Source organism: Eublepharis macularius, chromosome 5 (assembly GCF_028583425.1).
Source record: "Eublepharis macularius isolate TG4126 chromosome 5, MPM_Emac_v1.0, whole genome shotgun sequence".
Classification (NCBI taxonomy): Eukaryota; Metazoa; Chordata; class Lepidosauria; order Squamata; family Eublepharidae; genus Eublepharis; species Eublepharis macularius.
This window is the reverse complement of record NC_072794.1, coordinates 69,460,163-69,477,838: the sequence shown is the minus strand read 5'-3', so window position 1 is coordinate 69,477,838 and position 17,676 is coordinate 69,460,163. Positions and strand designations below refer to the sequence as shown.

The following is a 17,676-nucleotide window of genomic DNA, read 5'->3' as shown; positions in this document are numbered from 1 at the left end:
GGGCTGGGGCTGGGACTTGGACTGGGGGGTGGGGGGTAGAGGGGCTGGGGTTTGGGCAGTTTTAAGGGCCCTGCTATGGCAGGTCCCTTTAAACTATCAGCTGGCAGACGGCAGGGGGGGATCCTGATGCCTGCCAGCTAACAGTTTAACGGGACCTGCTGCAGCAGGGCCCTTAAAGGGGCAGTTTAAATGGCCATTTCCCTGGGGAAATGGCCATTTAAACGCCCCCTGTAAATATGGCCCAACGAACCAGCATGGAAAGGAGCTTCCATGAACCCTGGTTCGTGAACCCCGAACTGGCCTGGATCGTGGGTGTTTTTGGGTTGTATTTAGGTTCATGCCCATCTCTACTTCTGAGCAACTCTGCAGAGGATTGTGCTATGTCATTTAAAACAATGTCTTAAATTATCATTTGTGTTTTTGTGATATAATGTTAGTAAAGATTGGACTTGGCTCATTCTTTCTTGGCTCATATTGTTATTGTTGTTGCTTTTTGGAAGGACCTTCTTGACAGGCTGCTACTTCTTGGCTACAATGAGCCAATAAAGAATGAGTAGCCTTGCAATACTGTCAATTGAGAGAGATTTCCAATGTAGATTTCAATACTGTTACTGAAAACTTTGCACAAATTAAAACCAGATGATTTTAAATAATTTTGAGTATACTAGCATTAAATTCATTTTACTTTAATTACATCAGCATTTTTTAAAAATACAGTACATGTGCAGGGCAGGGCTGGGGGTAAGTGGTTCAGTACTGGACTGGTGGAAGGGACTCTGGGAGTGCTACCCATCCATGGGTTAGGGGGAACAATACTTGCCTTGCCCTGGGTGCTAGCATGCCAGAGTACAACATATCTAAAATTCTGTAAATAAATGAACAGAAGTCATAGCATTCCTTATATGGTCTATAGAATTAAGTTCATGGAGCACACGCAAGCCACCATACAAATACACAGTCATGCTCACATACCACTCTCTTTCAGATTCACATAGACCCTCTTGGAATGCACGTACTTCCTCTTCTTTGAGCTGTCTGCCTCTGCCTTTGCTGCTTGCTAAACATAGGAGAAAATGTTGTCCTGCCAGTGGCAGGTGGCTGTATAAGCTCACTAGGCCACCTCACTCCATTTTTTTTCATGATACTTTTGCTACTGCTTGTGCTGCTGTGTGGATGTCATTAGCTAGCCAAAGCAAGTAAGAAAAGGAGCTAACTGGGCTCCTCTTCGCTATTGCTATTGCTATCAAAGGAAACAATAAGGCACAGTATGCAGCAGAAGCAATTTGAATTTCACTTGGCATGGCTGGTATAGTAGTGGTGGCACAATGTATGTACTTACTGCTGCCAGGTACTGCTGCTCCTGACCTAGTATGCATTTATATGTAATCACATTGGACATTTTTAAAAAAATGAACAGCAAACTGTATGGAAGCTGGAAAACTATGTTTAGAATTCCTTGCCTAGCAACAAGATCAATGGAACCTAATTCTTGGTGCATCTCAGAACTGGTAGGAGCTGAAAGGTAACTTGCAACGTGATCTGTCACACCGCTCTAAGTTCATTGAGGTCAATATGTTTATAAAGGTTAACTCTGTTTAGTACTACACTGTTAGCCACCATTACACCTCATCTTCTGCAATGCATAGCCACAGAGAGTAGCTGAGTGTGTTTTAGGGTATGTGCTTAATTTGCTCAAAACCAAAGCTGGGCCCAAGTGGCTAGAGTCACATCACATGTGCTAAGAATGCTTCCTGGAGAGTAGAAATAAGCAAGGATTCTGCTAGAGACATGCATGAGTTCCTCGGCACACAAAGCAAAGTGGACAGAGTTCCTTTAGTAAGTCTGGCAATAAATCTGCTGGACTGGAGGACCCTTCAAATGCCTAGCAACTCAATGATTACCTGACCAATCTATATTTCCACAGTACTATCAAGACAGTGTTTACATGACGCGCTTGCAGTTTCAACCACAGAAGCTATTTGACATTAGACTGGATATCTGACCTAGGAGCTGATAGATAGCTCCTTTCTAGGTATTCATTCATACATATTTATCAGAGATCAGCAAATATTTCTATCTGCATATTTGCAATTTTTCCTTTGTATTTCAACAATATGGTTAGTTACTTCTCTTGTTCTGCACTTGATAGCACATACTGTTTTCTGTGTCATTGTTGCATGACATTCCATTTGGCACACAGTTTATTTTTAGGTACAAGACTATCAAAGTGCTTCTCTCCCTTTTTAAAGTGGGACTGTAAGGACTGCTCAAACAAAGAGTCATATTACTACCAGAACTTTTCTGAAACAAAGAAGAAATGGGGAACTATAAATCTAGACCAACCCAAACTTGCACTGGTAATTAAGCATTATTCTTAAAGGAAATATATTGCAAATGCATTATCAAAAAGTCTTTTAAATTTTATTCTGCAGTTAAGTTGCAAAAGTGTTTACTGTTGGTAGACTAGCTAAAGAATGGCATAATTTAAAGTAGGGTTTTTTCAGATCTTGAAATGCAGTTACCAAAACATTGTATATTTTTTTTCAAACCTTTGGAGAATCTAATGAATCATGTTCAAATAAATTATTGAGTTAGTTTAATAAATATTGCATATTTGTACATTATTCTATTTCAAGACTGAAAATCAAAGAATGAATCAACTAAATACTGACAACTAACCATTGTGCTTGTGCACTGTGCAATTCATAATGCGCCTTTTCATTTTTAACAGAAGTTTTAATAAAATCATCTAAGCAAATGTGTTAAGAAAACAGGCAAGATTATGTAATATTCAGCTACTTAGGGAAACTGTTTAAATTAGAATTTTTCATATATATTTAATTTATATCAAAGTGTCTTATACTGACCATTTTTCTTTTAGATGAATGGAAGAAAAAGGTTAGTGAATCATATTCAATAATTGTTGAAAGATTCGAAGATGATCTATTAATCAAAGAAAAGGAGTTTACAGAACTAAAACATGTTTTCAGGTAATCCATTCTGTTAGTATTGTTCCTTAAATTGTTTATAAAAACAATGACTCTATGGGACTTGTATTGCACTCTTGTGTATTTTACAAACATAAGATACAACTTAATTTCATTTTTAACAAAATGAACAGAGACAGAGTTGTGATAGTTTATTATAGCAGCCGAAGAAGTGAGCTCTGATTCACAAAAGTTCATGCTGGAATAAATGTTACTAGTCTTTAAGGAGCCACTGTTTTAGTGTACAATACAGCCAAATTTAAACACTTCCATTGATTTCAATCTGTTCTTTACATGGTCTTTAAATTCTTCATGAATATTATTTAGATTATATTTCATTATACTATGATTCTTTTAGTGTTTCTTTTCATCTTTATTCTAAGTTTTGAGACTAACATTATGTGGTCTATACCACAATTAGTTCTTGGTCTTGTTTTAGCAGAGAATACAGAACTTCTCCATCTTCTGCTTCCAGTTATGTAATCTGTTTGTTTCCAGTGTTGGACATCCAGTGATTTCCACTTATATAATCATCTGTTAGGTTTCCTGAAGCATGTGCTTACAATGAACAAGTTACTGGTTTCACAAAACTCTATGAGTCGCTCTACTGCTTCATTGCATATTCCTAGTCCAAACTTTCCAACAATGTTTGATTCTGCTTTGTCTCCTACTTTTGCATTCCAGTCACCTATGATTATCAGTGCATCCTGTTTAGGTGATCAATTTCTTCTTGGACACTTGCATGAAAGCTTTTAATCTCTTCCCCTTCAGCATCTGTAGTTGGTGGGCCTTCCATGAAGTCTGATCGATATGCATTGGTCAGGATTTGCATTGTAGCTCTTGATTGTTTGTGCTACATCTCACCTGACTATTAGAACAACACCATTACTTCAGAGTTTATCATTTCTGGAGTAAAACACTCTGCAATTTTCTGACTGAAAATGTGAACTCTAGTTCACTCACACTCAGGATTACAATGTTCCATTTCTCATTTTACAATGTTGAGCTTATCTTGATTAATACATCTCACATTCCAGGTTCCTATTATGTGTCACACAGCCTTAGACATTCCTTTTGTGTCTATTGATTTTTGAAGGGAGTGAATGCATCTTAGTCTGGTGTCTCAGCTTTGACTATTCAGCCTTGAGTGACTCTGTTGGGAGTTTAGATTCTTGACCAAGCCTGTGCTCCTGATGGTATTACTCTCAGCTTCACTTTAACACACTCAAACCCCCTCACCATGTTAAGGTGTGTATCCATGTGAGATTTCAGAATCCTCTGTAATGCATTTGGGTTCATGGAAGACATGTAGTGGTTGTTCACCAAACAAGTTGATGTAGAAAAGATTCCCTCAAAGTAGAAAGTTTGAAGGCCACTGCCTAAAGCTTAGTGTATGATGTGCATAAAGTTAGTTTCCAAATCACAATTGAGATGGCTGAAAACACTCCTTTTGCATCATGTTCTTCTCATCAAATGGTAATCATTCCTACTAATAGCAAAGTGGATGGTCCAGCGCTTATCAGAAAGGAAGAAAACTGAACCATCCTTAAATAACAGATTTTCTACAAGTCGCAGGTATACAGAATACTTGGAGATCATAGCAAGTTTCTAAGGGGGTGGAACTTAGAGGTGTCAAGTGCTGTAATTACACTAGAAGGAGCAAAAATGGGGGCCAGAGGGACATCACATAACACCATGATGTCAATTCTGGTTGCTCTCAGAAGGGATGTCATGATGCTCTAAGAATTCCCCATCTCTATAGTAAAAAGCAAAGAGATATGAGGAATTCCTAGTGTGTTATGATGTCACTTACAGGTACAACCAGAAGTGATATTACAACTAGAGATGGGCACGAACTGCATTGCGAACTTGAAAAAACCCACGAAAATGGCGATCGCGCGATCACAATCCGGCAGCACATGATTGTTCACTGCCAACGAACCAGCGTTCGGAAGAAGGCTGGTTTGGTGCGTTTAGCCGCGGTTTGGGAAGCCAGACACAGGCGCCAGCAATCAATTCCCCTGGCAACGGAGCTGGGGGAATGCCTGAACTCTGTCTGCGCTCCTTCTGTTGCCCTGGAAACCCGAATGGAAGCCCAGCTGACCTTGATCGGCAGGTCTTCCTTCCAACCACGGAGCTGCAAAGCAGTTACAAGTTGGGAGAAGACACCCAGGGGAGGGAGGGGGAAGGGGGTATCCTGTAGCCATGGGCACTTCAATCTCATCCCTGAAAACCCTGATAGGCAGCTCTGACGGCCAAACACAGACCTCCTGCATTGTTCAATGGGACCTGTGCTTATAAATAGTTGTGGGCTCCCATGCTGGTTTTCACTTTCAGTGAGCAGTGGAGTGGCACAGAGCTCTTGCTTGCCACTTACTAGCCTTTGGGGAGAGAGACTAATTCAGCTTGGATTTGGGGGATAAGGATCTATCTCCTCTGGTTCCAGGGCTGCTGCCTGGCTCTGGGGCCAAGCTCAGTGGGCACCTCGGCTGAGGGCTCACATTGATTATTGATCAGTGCCTGATCGGGTCAGGTCTGTGGGAGTGGTGGGCTAGGCCAAAGAGATCTTTCTGCAGGGGGGAATCTCAACATTTTGAGAAGGGTTGGGTGGGTGATGGATCCCTGGAGGAATGGTATGTGTGTTATGAAAGATCCCTCCCATCTCCATCCCAAACTCTCGGTGGTGTCCCCACCTGCAGTCCACCCCTCACCCCATCGTCCATGTCCAGCCCCGCAGCGCAGCCTGTAACCATTCGTCCTCCTCCCCCGGGATAGTTAGCGGTCGACGTTACAACGCCTCCGTATGGAGGCACTTTCGTGCCCTTCCTGATGACCCCATGTGCTGTGGTGCCGTGCCTGTGATGTCCTGGTGTGCAGGGGCAAAACCCGAAGCACCTGTCTTCGACGGCCCTGACTTGGCACCTGACTTGGCACCACCTGAGCCTGTCTCCCTCCTCACCCAGTGAAACATCCATTGGGGGGAGAAAGGGGGCCACCAGCTCTTCTGAGCGGGGGTCAGTGGGAGGATCACTTTGTCCTGAGGGTGATGCTGGTGAGAGGAGAGCACTCCAGCAGGCCGCGCTGGTGGAGGTTGTCCCCTCGGGGTCTGGGACAGTGATGCTTACAGCTTCAGGGCTGATGGCTCAGGAGGCGGCTTCTGCTGCACTGTTCCTCAGTGGGACCCTCAGGTGAGGACCCACGGTGGCTGGGGGATCAGGCCCCTGGTCCAAATGACATGTCCTCTCCCTTCCACACCAGGAATACCAGTGTGCTCCTCTTTGGCCTGGCGGTTGCGGGGGGGATCTTCCCACTTTCTCCCCACATGACAGGTCCTCTCCCTCCCATCCTTTCCAGTAAGGCAGGAAGGTGGGTGATGATGCTGATGGCAGCCTCCTTTGGGCACTTGTGCAGCAGCTCAGGAACGGTTTCACATATAGTTCATCCGCACAGTGCCCCATCCATCGCAAATGCAGAGCCCTCTGATCAGGGGGGAATGGGTCGCTTGACTGATGTCCTTCCCGCAAAGGCAGGAAGGTGGCCGATGTCAGCTGCTGTTGTCACGTTTCCATCTCCCCCTCTCAGGAACCACTCTGACCCATCCAAACAATGCCTCCTGTCCTGCCCATCCCCAACTTTCCTCAAAGGCAGGATGGCAGATCAGGTCAGCCCCTGCTTCACAATGGACTATCGTGTTACTGCTCCCTCCTTGGTTACACAGCTCGGTTGCACTCGTGCAGCCGATTGTATCGTATAGGGATATAGTCAGTTGACAACGTGGTGGCTCCCCTGTCAATGGGACTGACGGGACCCCTTTCAGCTGGGTGGGAATGTGTCCCGCAACTCCCGTCCTTTCCGTCAAGGAAGGAAGGTGGGTACTGTATGCTGCCCCCGTATTACTCCTCATTGGGACCCTCAGGTGAGGACCTGTGGCTGCTGGGGGATCTTCCCCCTCCCCCTCCTCATGTCAGACAGAACAAGACAGAGAGACAGATAGAAAGATGTATTGAAAAACAAAAACAAAACCATTGGAAAAAGATGGACACACAAGCCTACATATGGATGATGATAGAGAAAGGAAAATAGAAAACAACATAATTATTGAAACAGAAAAAAAGACAGCTAGAGATGTAAAGAAATAATAAAGGACAGATATATACGTAGAAAGAGATAGATTCAGATAAATAGTGGTGGAATCACATAGGAAGAGACAGAGAGAGATAGAAAGTTGCAAATAGACAGTGAGAGGGAGAAACAGAGAAACAGATAGAAAGGGGCACACAGATATCAACTGTTCTATAAGTAGAAATAGAATGCGAATGCATCAAGGAGATATAGAATCGAACAGAACATGCCGCATCCATGGAGAAAAGGACTGAAAATCAGAAACAGAGAAAGATACAAACAGTCCAGAATGTATCAGTATAATGCAAAAGACACTAGAATGTATGCACAAACATTAGAGAATGAATGTTAACAGTTAGAGAATGGTATATGGTTGGAAAACTGTATGTAGAGACAGACAGAGATTCCCGGGCCCTCCGCACCAGGAATACCAGCGTGCTCTTCTTTGGCCTGGAGGTTGGGGGGGGGATCTTCCCCCTTCCCCTCCTCATGATGACATGTCCTCTCCCATCCTTTCTGGCAAGGCAGGAAGGTGTGTACTGTTGGCTGCCACTGCTGCATTGTTCCTCAGTGGGACCCTCGGGTGAGGACCCACGGATGCTGAGGGTTCTTTCTCCTCCCCTCCTCATGAATTTTTGTCCTCTCCCACCCACTCTGGGAATACCAGCACGCTCCTCTTTGGCCTGGAGGTTGGGGGGGGGACTTCCCACTTACCCCCCACATGACAGGTCCTCTCCCTCCCATCCATTCCGGCAAGGCTGGAAGGTGTGTACCGTTGGCTGCCGCCTCCGCACTGTTCCTCAGTGGAACCATCGGGTGAGGACCCGCGGATGCTGAGGGATATTCCCCCTCCCCCTCCTTATGATGACATGTCCTCTCGCTCCCATCCTTTCTGGCAAGGCAGGAAGGTTGGAGCTGTCAGCTGCTGTTGAAATTTTCGTTAGTGGGACCCCGAGGTGAGGACCCGCAGTTGCTGTGGGATCAGGCCCCCTTCCAAATGTCATATCATCTCCCACCCATGCCGGGAATACCAGCGCACTCCTGTTTGGCCTGGCGGGTTGGTACATGGGGGGTGCTGCTGGCGAGTGGCCAGACCCCCCGCCCCCTGAGGGGAGGCAGCTCGCCACTGCCTCCCCGTACCTGCCAGGCCCAGCAGCTGCTGCCAGTGCGCCGGGTATACCAGCGTGCTCCTCTTTGGCCTGCCGCCGGCGAGTAGCCAGACCCTCTGCTCTCTGAGGGGAGGCGGCTTGTCACTGTCTCTCCGTGCCCACCAGGCCTGGCGGCCACTTCCAATACTCACCTTCCGGCGTGCGCCAGGAATACCAGCATGCTCCTCTTTGGCCTAGCGGGCGGGCACATGGGGGGTGCCGCCAGCGAGCAGCCAGACACCCTGTCCCCTGAGGGGAGGCAGCTTGCCACCACCTCCCTGTGCGCACCAGGCCCGGTGGCCGCTGCTGGTACACACCTTCCAGCCCTCGCTGGGAATACCAGCGCACTCCTTTTTGGCCTGGCAGGCAGGCACATGAGGGGTGCTGCCAGCAAGCAGCCAGACCCCCCGCCCCCTGAGGGGAGGTGGCTCGTTGCCGCCTCCCTGTGCCCGCTAGGCCTGGCGGCTGCCGGCATTAACCACATTCCTACCCCCGCTGGGAATACCAGCGCGCTCCTCTCTGGCCTGGCGGGTGGGCACATGGGGGTGCTGCCGGCGAGTGCCCAGACCCCCCGCCCCCTGAGGAGAGGTGGCTCATCACTGCCTCCCCGTGCCCACCGGGCCCAGCGGCTGCTGTCAGCACCCACCTTCTGTACACTGGGCCAACGTCAACTGGTGGCTCTAATTGTATCGAGTGGGAGTTTCCTGGGGGCCTTCGATTGGAGAGAGTGTAACTCCAAGCTCCCTTTTGCAATCTTGTCCAAACTTGGTTGAAGTCTGTAGGAGAGCCTGCAAAAGACTCCCCAGGAATATGGGCTCTGTAAGTGCCACAGGGGCCCTTCCACGCCCAATGAACCGCAAACTGGTTTGGCTATGGAAAATGTTCGTTGCGGTTCACGATCTTGGGATCGTCATCGACACTGAACCGCGAACCGCTGGTTTGTTAAAATTTTTTGGTTTGCGCCCATGTCTAATTACAACCTTGTATGACATCACTTCCCACCCCCCCATTTTTGCTCCCAGTGGAACAAAAAGCACCAGTGGCAGAGGCAGGAGTTTACCTGCTGCTCCCAGACAAATGGAACCTTAGTCAAATGGCCAATCTGATGGGATCAGCTTCAGTTGCTTTGTTTACCACTCTATGAAAGATGTCCATGTCTACTGTCTAGAACAAGAAGTGGCAACCTTACATGCAGACTTTTTTGAAGCTTACTGAATTGTGGAGCTTGTAGCTGTCCATGAAAAATATTTCTCCTCTTCACAGCAGCAGAGTTAGTAAAAATGCACTGTAAGTCCCCAAACCAGAAGGCAAGTAAGAAGCCCAGATAACCAAGGTTTTTAAAAACAAACATTGGTAATTTAAACTTACTTTTGAATATCACAGAGTATAATTATCCAACAAAATATAGGTTGACATCTACTGTACTTATGGAAGCAATCTGCTATGTAAGTTACAGGAATCTTATTATGCTAACTGGCAGCTCCCCCAAGCCCTCCTGGCCTCCTTCCTCCCTGGCTCATCTGGCCATTGATGCTGAGCAATTGCCCTCATCTTATCTGAAAGCAAGACCAAAAAAATGTCTTGAACCTCAGTGGGATGCTAATCATTCACTGCAAATCTTGTTACTATCACTTCTTAATTACAATCCAGTTTTCAAGATTGCACTTTCTGTTATGGAGAATGGGGCGGACAGCCCGGTGGAAAGTATATGGGTAGAAATAAGGGGAGGAAGGACAAAGGGTATTATTGTTGTAGTCTGCTACAGACCACCTGACCAGCAAGAAGAAATGGATGCTGCCCTCTTTGAACAGATTGGCAGAGTATCCAGACATCAGAACCTTGTAATTATGGGTGACTTCAACTTCCCCGATGTGTGCTGGGAGACAGGCTCAGCAAAGCGTCATGAATCACGCAATTTCCTGACCTGCCTGGCCGATAACTTCCTTTTTCAAAAGGTGGAGGAAGCTACAAGGGGTTCGGCCATACTAGACTTGATATTAACCAACAGGGAAGAATTGGTAGATGAGATGAAGGTGGTGGGGACCATAGGGGGAAGTGACCATGTCCTTCTTGAGTTCCAGTTGCTGTGGGGAGCCAAGGAAGTTCATAGCCAGACTCGAAGGTTAGATTTTTGTAGGGCCAACTTCGATGAACTCAGAGGCTTGATGAGAGTCATTCCATGGGGGAGTCTGCTGGAAGGGAAAGGAGCGAGTGAAGGGTGGGACATTCTCAAACATGAGCTTTTGCAAGCTCAAGCCCTCACTATCCGAGCAAGATGGAAACATGGTAAGGGCTCCAAGAAACTGATGTGGATGCACAGAGAGCTCCAGAATAAGCTAAGGGAGAAAAAGGAAATGTTCAGGAAATGAAGAGAAGGACAGACCTCTAAAGAGGAGTATATGAGGGTTACTAGGTACTGCAGATCAGCCATCAGAGAGGCCAAAGCTCAGTACGAGCTGGGTCTGGCCAGGAGGGCTTGCTACAATAAGAAAAACTTCTACAGATATGTGAGAAGCAAACACAAGGTAAAAGAGGCAATTGGACCGCTGTTGGGAGTAGATGGAGAAACTCTGATGCAGGACAGAGAAAAAGCAGACAGGCGTAATGACTTTTTTGCCTCTGTTTTCTCTCTGAAGAACTCAGGCACATCTAGAGGTATTAGAAAATGTGGCAGGACACCTGAGTGGCTAATTGACATTGACAGAGAGGTAGTGGAGAGGCATCTGGCTGCACTGGATGAATACAAATCCCCTGGGCCGGATGGGGTGCACCCAAGAGTGCTGAAAGAACTTTCCAGAGAACTTGCAGAACCCCTGTCCATCATCTTCAAGGCCTCCTGGAGGACTGGGGATGTGCCACAAGATTGGAGAAGAGCGAATATTATCCCAATCTTTAAGAAAGGGAGGAAGGATGACCCAGGAAACTACAGGCCGGTCAGTCTGACTTCTGTTGCTGGGAAGATATTAGAGCAGATTTTAAAGGGATCAATCTGTAAGCATCTGAAGGACCACTCAGTGATATGGGGAAGTCAGCATGGTTTTGTTCCTAACAGATCTTGCCAGACCAACCTGGTTTCCTTCTTTGATTGAGTGACCAGCTTACTGGATCGGGGGGACTCTGTTGACGTGATTTATCTGGATTTCAGTAAAGCTTTTGATAAGGTTTCCCATGACATTCTGATGGGCAAACTGGAAGACTGTGGAGTAGACTATAGGACAGTTTGGTGGATAGGGAACTGGTTGGAGGACCGCACTCAAAGAGTGGTGGTCAACAGCGTTTCATCAGATTGGAGGGAGGTGTCCAGTGGGGTGTCGCAGGGCTTGGTTTTGGGCCCAGTACTTTTCAATATTTTTATCAATGATCTGGATGAAGGAGTGGAAGGGCTGCTCATTAAATTTGCTGATGATTCCAAATTGGGAGGAGTAGCAAACACCCAAGAAGATAGAATTAAAATTCAACAAGACCTGAATACTCTGGAGAAGTGGGCAGCTGTGAATAGGATGCAATTCAACAAAGACAAGTGCACAGTATTACATCTGGGCCACAAAAATGAGAAGCACAAATACTGGATGGGGGATACACTTCTGGGCAGTAGTATATGTGAAAGGGATCTTGGGGTAAGAGTGGACTGTAAACTGAATACGAGCAGTCAGTGTGATGCGGTGGCAAAAAAGGCTAATTCAATCCTGGGTTGTATCAAAGGGGCCATAGCATCGAAATCGCAGGAGGTCATAGCCCCTCTCTATACTGCCTTGGTCAGGCCACACCTGGAGTATTGTGTGCAGTTCTGGAGGCCTCACTTCAAAAAGGATGTGGACAAAATCGAGAGGGTGCAGAGGAGAGCAACAAGAATGATCAGGGGTCTGGAGACTGAGCCCTACGAGGAAAGGCTGAGGGTCTTGGGAATGTTTAGTTTGGAGAAGAGGAGGTTGAGGGGGGACATGATTGCTCTCTTTAAATATTTGAAAGGCTGTCATTTGGAGGAGGGCAAAGAGCTGTTCCAGTTGGCAGCAGAGGGTAGGAACCGAAGCAATGGGCTAAAACTACATGCACAAAGGTACCAGCTGGATATTAGGAAAAACTTTTTCACGGTCAGAGTAGTTCAAAAGTGGAATCAGCTGCCTAGGGAGGTGGTGAGCTCCCCTTCACTGGCAGTTTTCAAGAAGAGGCTGGATGAATACTTGTCAGAGATGCTTTAGGCTGATCCTGCACTGGGCAGGGGGTTGAACTAGATGGTCTGTATGGCCCCTTCCAACTCTATGATTCTATGATTCTATGCTCATAGGAGGCTCATAGGAGCCTCATAGGAGGCTCACTGAAAGTAGAAGACAGTTTTTTTAAAAAACAAAAACTCTACCTATTGGCAAACTTGTAATTTTTAAAAACTACTTGAAAGTTAAAAAAAAGATTTTGTTCTCAGCTTTTCAAAAACATTTTCCTTTATCATATATAATTTTGAAGGCTGCTTTGCAAGCAACAGAAATCTTCTAAACCAATTTTACAATTCAGTTTCAAATTCAGTCTTATAACAAAAGGTGGTTATAATTCTAATTATTTTTATGACTTTACCTTAATATTCCTGTATTTAAATACTGTAGGAAAGAAGAAAACAAACTTGGTCAAATTATATGCAATATTCCAAGATACATTGTGCATGTATGCAATTTGTGAAGATCTTCATGAAGCTCAGTTGACATACATACTCTGTTGCCTGCTTTCCTAGCTTTATTTTTATTAATGAAATTCCCTTTCAATCCACTGACGAGCAGTGGTGGAAAGCAGGTCAGTGAGTATAGTTAATGAATCATAAAACTGCAAATCCTTTACCATTTTTAGTAATGCCTGCAATTTTTTTGCAAAAAAATATGTTTGCAAATATAGTATATCATTTTTTAATGAGGGAATGTGGATATTTATCCTATTTGAGGGACACAGTATTAGAAATGCATTAGCAATAATGGCTTCATTTTAATTATTCACTTCATCTGCATACATCCTCAACAAGCCCCATGAAATCATTAGGCTATATCAAAATGGATCATGGCATACTAAAAAGTATAGGAGGAAATTAAAAAATAAATTGGGCTTTGAATGTCACAATACATAAGTGGTGTTCAGCTGCTGAAGAGTTTGACATGTACATGTGCAATTAGTATGGAAAGCACACAAAAAATGGAGAAAATTACATTTCTCTCTCAGGATTGATGTGGCTTAAAATGAAACACATTTAATTGCACCTATGAAAAATGGAAATGCTATACTTCAAACTAATGGTGAGTCATAATAGAAGGTCTACAAATGTTTCTGAAAGTGGCTTTCAAAAATTTCAAATCTGCATATTTCCAAAAGAAAGCACAGCAATAATGTAAATTGTGATGTATCTCTTCAGCTTCTGTAGATCCATATTCCTCTTTAATTAAATTGTTTTAGCTTGGCAATTTATGGATCCTAATGGGAAAAAATGAGGTCCAGCCATTTCTTGGATAGGCCTACCTGTATATTTAGGAGGAGCATTCTGTTCTTTAGCCAGTGATCCAAGGACTGGAAGTTTATTTTGATGTGCAGAGTGACCCCTTCACAAATAACAAGAGTCCATAATAAAGTCCCTCAGCTGTTTTATTTATTTTTATTTATTTATATTTCAATTTATATACCGCCCATCCCCAGGGGCTCTAATCTGTTCTGAAAAATGGATCAGATGGAACAGTCTGAAATTATGTAGGTGCTAATTGAAACCAGTGTCCCTTGTATCTAGCCAGTTACTTCAGCATTAGAAAGAAGGGTCTTTGAAAAGCCACAAGTCAACACACACACACACAAACACAAGCATAGAGATTAGGGGGGAATAAGTTTTAGGTTGCGGTTTGTGATGTGCCAGTTTTCTGTATTCCCTCTCCCCCACTATGGGAAAGATATCCCCCACCTGATATTTGATATTCCCCACCTGCGTTTCCAGAAAAGATGTAGTACTTGCTTCTACTTGCTTCTAAATAATAGCTTGGCCCAGAGCCTGGCAACAGCCCTGGAACTTGAAGGGGTAGATCCCTATCCCACCACACACAAAGAAAGTTCAAACTCCAATGCACTCTCCCTGTCTCTCTATCAAAATGCCAACAGCAACTGTCTCTCCACTGTCTGCAAAGCCAGAGCTGGGAGTCCCCCTCCCCCCTGGTCTTTGCTCCCTTGTTGTAACAAATTTGGAGCTCCACACTTGAAAGGAAGACCTGCCTATCAAGCTAAATTGGGCTTAGATTGGGGTTTCCAGGGCAACAGCAGGAGTTCAGACAGAGTTCAGACAATCCCTGCCTAAGTTGCCAAAGGAATTGATTGCAGGTGCCAGAGTGTCTAGCTTGAAGAACAGCAAGGAACAGCAACTAACGAGCCTTGCAACGACCACCTGTTCATTTAGAATGGGGCTCACGAACAGCTTGTTCTTGAACAGCAGATTGGGCTATTCGTGGCCTTTTTTTGTTCGTATTGCTTTTCGTGCCCATCTCTACTCAGAATCCTTCTCAGGTCTATTCAGTGGGGCTTACTTCAAGGAAAGTGAATTTGAATGAATTTATTTGCGGTCAGAGACCATAACAATGGCAATACATCCTTAGCAATCAATAGAACAATTAAGTCCAGTGTAAAAATGTAAAGGACATAGAAAAATACATTTAGCATTTAAAATCTTATCTTAAAATGTATATAGTTCTCTGGGAACCACAGTAATTCTAATATTTAAAACATTGACATTAAAATAGTTAAAATCGTAAAAAGAGCAGGACAGACTATGTATGGCTATTCTTTTTATTATGGAATTTAACCAAATAGAGACATAATTTGGCTATTTGCCTGGAGATAGTTGGATTTTCATCAATTTGGAGTATCTCCAGGCAGGCCTTATTTGCCTCTGCAATAGGTCTGTCTAAGAGTGGGGAAATAAACTTGTCCCTATAGACTTGATGGAAAGGACAGTGAAAGAACATATGAGTAAATGATTCCACTTCACCAATGGGGCAACAGCAGTGTCTGTCCTCATATGGGATCTTTCTATATTTCTCTTCAATGACCATTGAAGGGATAACTTCACATCGGGCCAGGGTGAAAGCTCTTCTATAAGATGGGACATCCAAATGAGTGAGATATCTGGCCATACCCATAACATATCTAGAGTCCCTAGGGGCCATAAAATGAGGAGATTGAGCTAAATCTCATTGGCGCTCTATGTTTCTCACCTTTTATTTAACAATACTTTTTGCCTGGTCACTGCCCTGAGTCAGTAGGTCATCAGGCGAGAGTCTCAATCTTTCTAGGTTGCTTTTAACCATCCACATCCACCTAGGCTGGTAAGGATCTTGGTTTATTAGAGGGAGAAGGCCTTTTTGATTGTTATATATCTTGAGCTACTGATAAACAGAAGATAGCAATATTCTGGCTTCAATTCTCATTTGGCCTGTTTCTAGCCGTAGGAGGGCGTTTGGCACTCCTGGGTGTACCTGTAAGATGGCATGGACCAAGGAAAGTGTTCACTTTCATTTAAGGAATTCATCATTATTGGGGGGAAAAGGTTGAAGGGGGCATTGGGGGCAATGGAGCTGCAGAACGTGATAACAGTTCTTTAGTGTGAGAAGAAAATGTCAGCTAAGGGGGATAAACAGATTGAATTTGGCAAGGAAAAGATTCTCATGCAAATTATTAATCTCCAGAAGCAGGAATTCATCTCTCTCTCACTCAAACATGAGTAGTAAAAAATTAATCAGTGCTATCTGACGTCCTTCTAGCTCTTGAAACACTGAGGGCTTTAAATCAAAGACTTTGAGATTTTCGAAGTTAGGGTAATTTGGACTAGAATCTTCGCCTATGTCTCAACAAACACATGGTGAATTTTTCCCTATTTGAATTTCCACCAATTTCCCCCAATAAAAGAAAATATATGAAAAGATGAAAACTGTGATCATCTGTAAAATCTTTTTTTCAGCTCTGATGAAGCCTTCAGCAAAGTTAATTTAAATTACCGTACAGAAAATGGACTGTCTCTTCTGCATTTGTGTTGTATTTGTAATGGTAAGTGTTTCTAGGATGCTCTGTAACCCTCTTATTGGCGAGTTTAATGGTTTTTCTTCTTTTTTATAAGCTGAGGGTACATTATTATTTTTTAATCTCTTTGCTTCTTTAGCACCATTGAATAGTACATAGGCATCAGGTGGAACAGTCTAAACAGCGATAACAAGGTGACTTAAGTTTTGATTGGAGTTAAGCCATGCAAAAGGTGAACACATACAATTATCAATAGTTACCTACTGATAAGAAGAGAAGAAGAGAAGACTGTTTTAAGTAACCAGGGAAGAATTTCAGAGTTTTGTAAACACTCCTTCCTTTATCCTTTAGTTGACGATGAACTACAGCCAATTTTTGGTTCAGTTATAACTAGACATGGGATGAACAGAAAAAAAAATGAACAAGCTGTTCGTTGTTCGTTGCCATCCACGAACAATGAACAACGAACAGTAACGAACATGACCCTGTTCACAAACATGTTCGTTATTCATTGTTTGTGGCCCCTTAAAGATCCCTTTAAACTATCAGCTAGCAGGTGGCAGGGGGAATTCCCCCCTGCCGCCTGCCAGCTGATAGTTTAAAGGGCCCTTTCCTGCCACGTGCAAGGGGTAGGGCCCTTTAAACACCCCACAAACTGACCTTCCCAATGTCCAATACCCAACAAATTTGCAGGGGACATAGTCCTCACTGTCCTCCAAAGACCCCCCAAATTTCAGAGAGATTGTACCCCAGGAAAGGCATGATCCATGGGTCCTTCCCTTTGTTGTCATTTTCTCTTCACAGTGGCAAAAACGGGACTCTCTGGTAGAAGCTACTTTGAGGGGTTACAAACTAATCTTCCCAATGCCCAATACCCACCAAATTTGCAGGGGACATAGTACTCACTGTCCTCCAAAGACCCACCAAGTTTCAGAGAGATTGCACCCTGGGAAAGGCATGATCCATGGGTCATTCCCTTTGTTATCTTTTTCTGTTCACAGTGGCAAAAACGGAACTGCCTGTTGGAAGGCAGCTACTTTGAGGGGTTACAAAGTGACCTTCCCAATGTACGATACCCACCAAATTTGCTGGGGACATAGTCCTCACTGTCCTCCAACCCCCCCTTCCCCAAGTTTCAGAGAGATTGCACTCCGGGAAAGGCATGATACATGGTTCCTTCCCTTTGTTGTCATTTTCTGTTCACAGTGGCAAAAATGGGACTCTCTGCTGGAAGTACTTTGAAGTGTTAAAGCCAGAAGGAAAGCCAGAAGGAGTTCAGACAGAGTTCTGTCCCTGGCATTGCCAGGGGAATTGATTGAAAGGCCACAGACTGTCTGGGTTGATGAACGGTTGATGAAGGCAACAAATGAGGCTTGCAACAATCACTTGTTCAT

General features: G+C 44.4%; 1 protein-coding gene across 1 annotated transcript in view; it reads left to right on the top strand.

Annotated features, from left to right (window-relative positions):
* The first annotated feature begins 2,272 nt into the window (after positions 1 to 2,272).
* The window catches only part of TNNI3K (TNNI3 interacting kinase), a 323,247-nt gene continuing 307,843 nt past the window's right edge, over positions 2,273 to 17,676 (top strand). Inside the window, exons 1-3 of the mRNA XM_054979625.1 lie at positions 2,273 to 2,357; positions 2,882 to 2,990; positions 16,224 to 16,309. Coding sequence (XP_054835600.1) covers positions 2,318 to 2,357; positions 2,882 to 2,990; positions 16,224 to 16,309 — 235 coding nt within the window. The 5' untranslated portion in view covers positions 2,273 to 2,317. The remainder of the gene's footprint in view (positions 2,358 to 2,881; positions 2,991 to 16,223; positions 16,310 to 17,676) is intronic.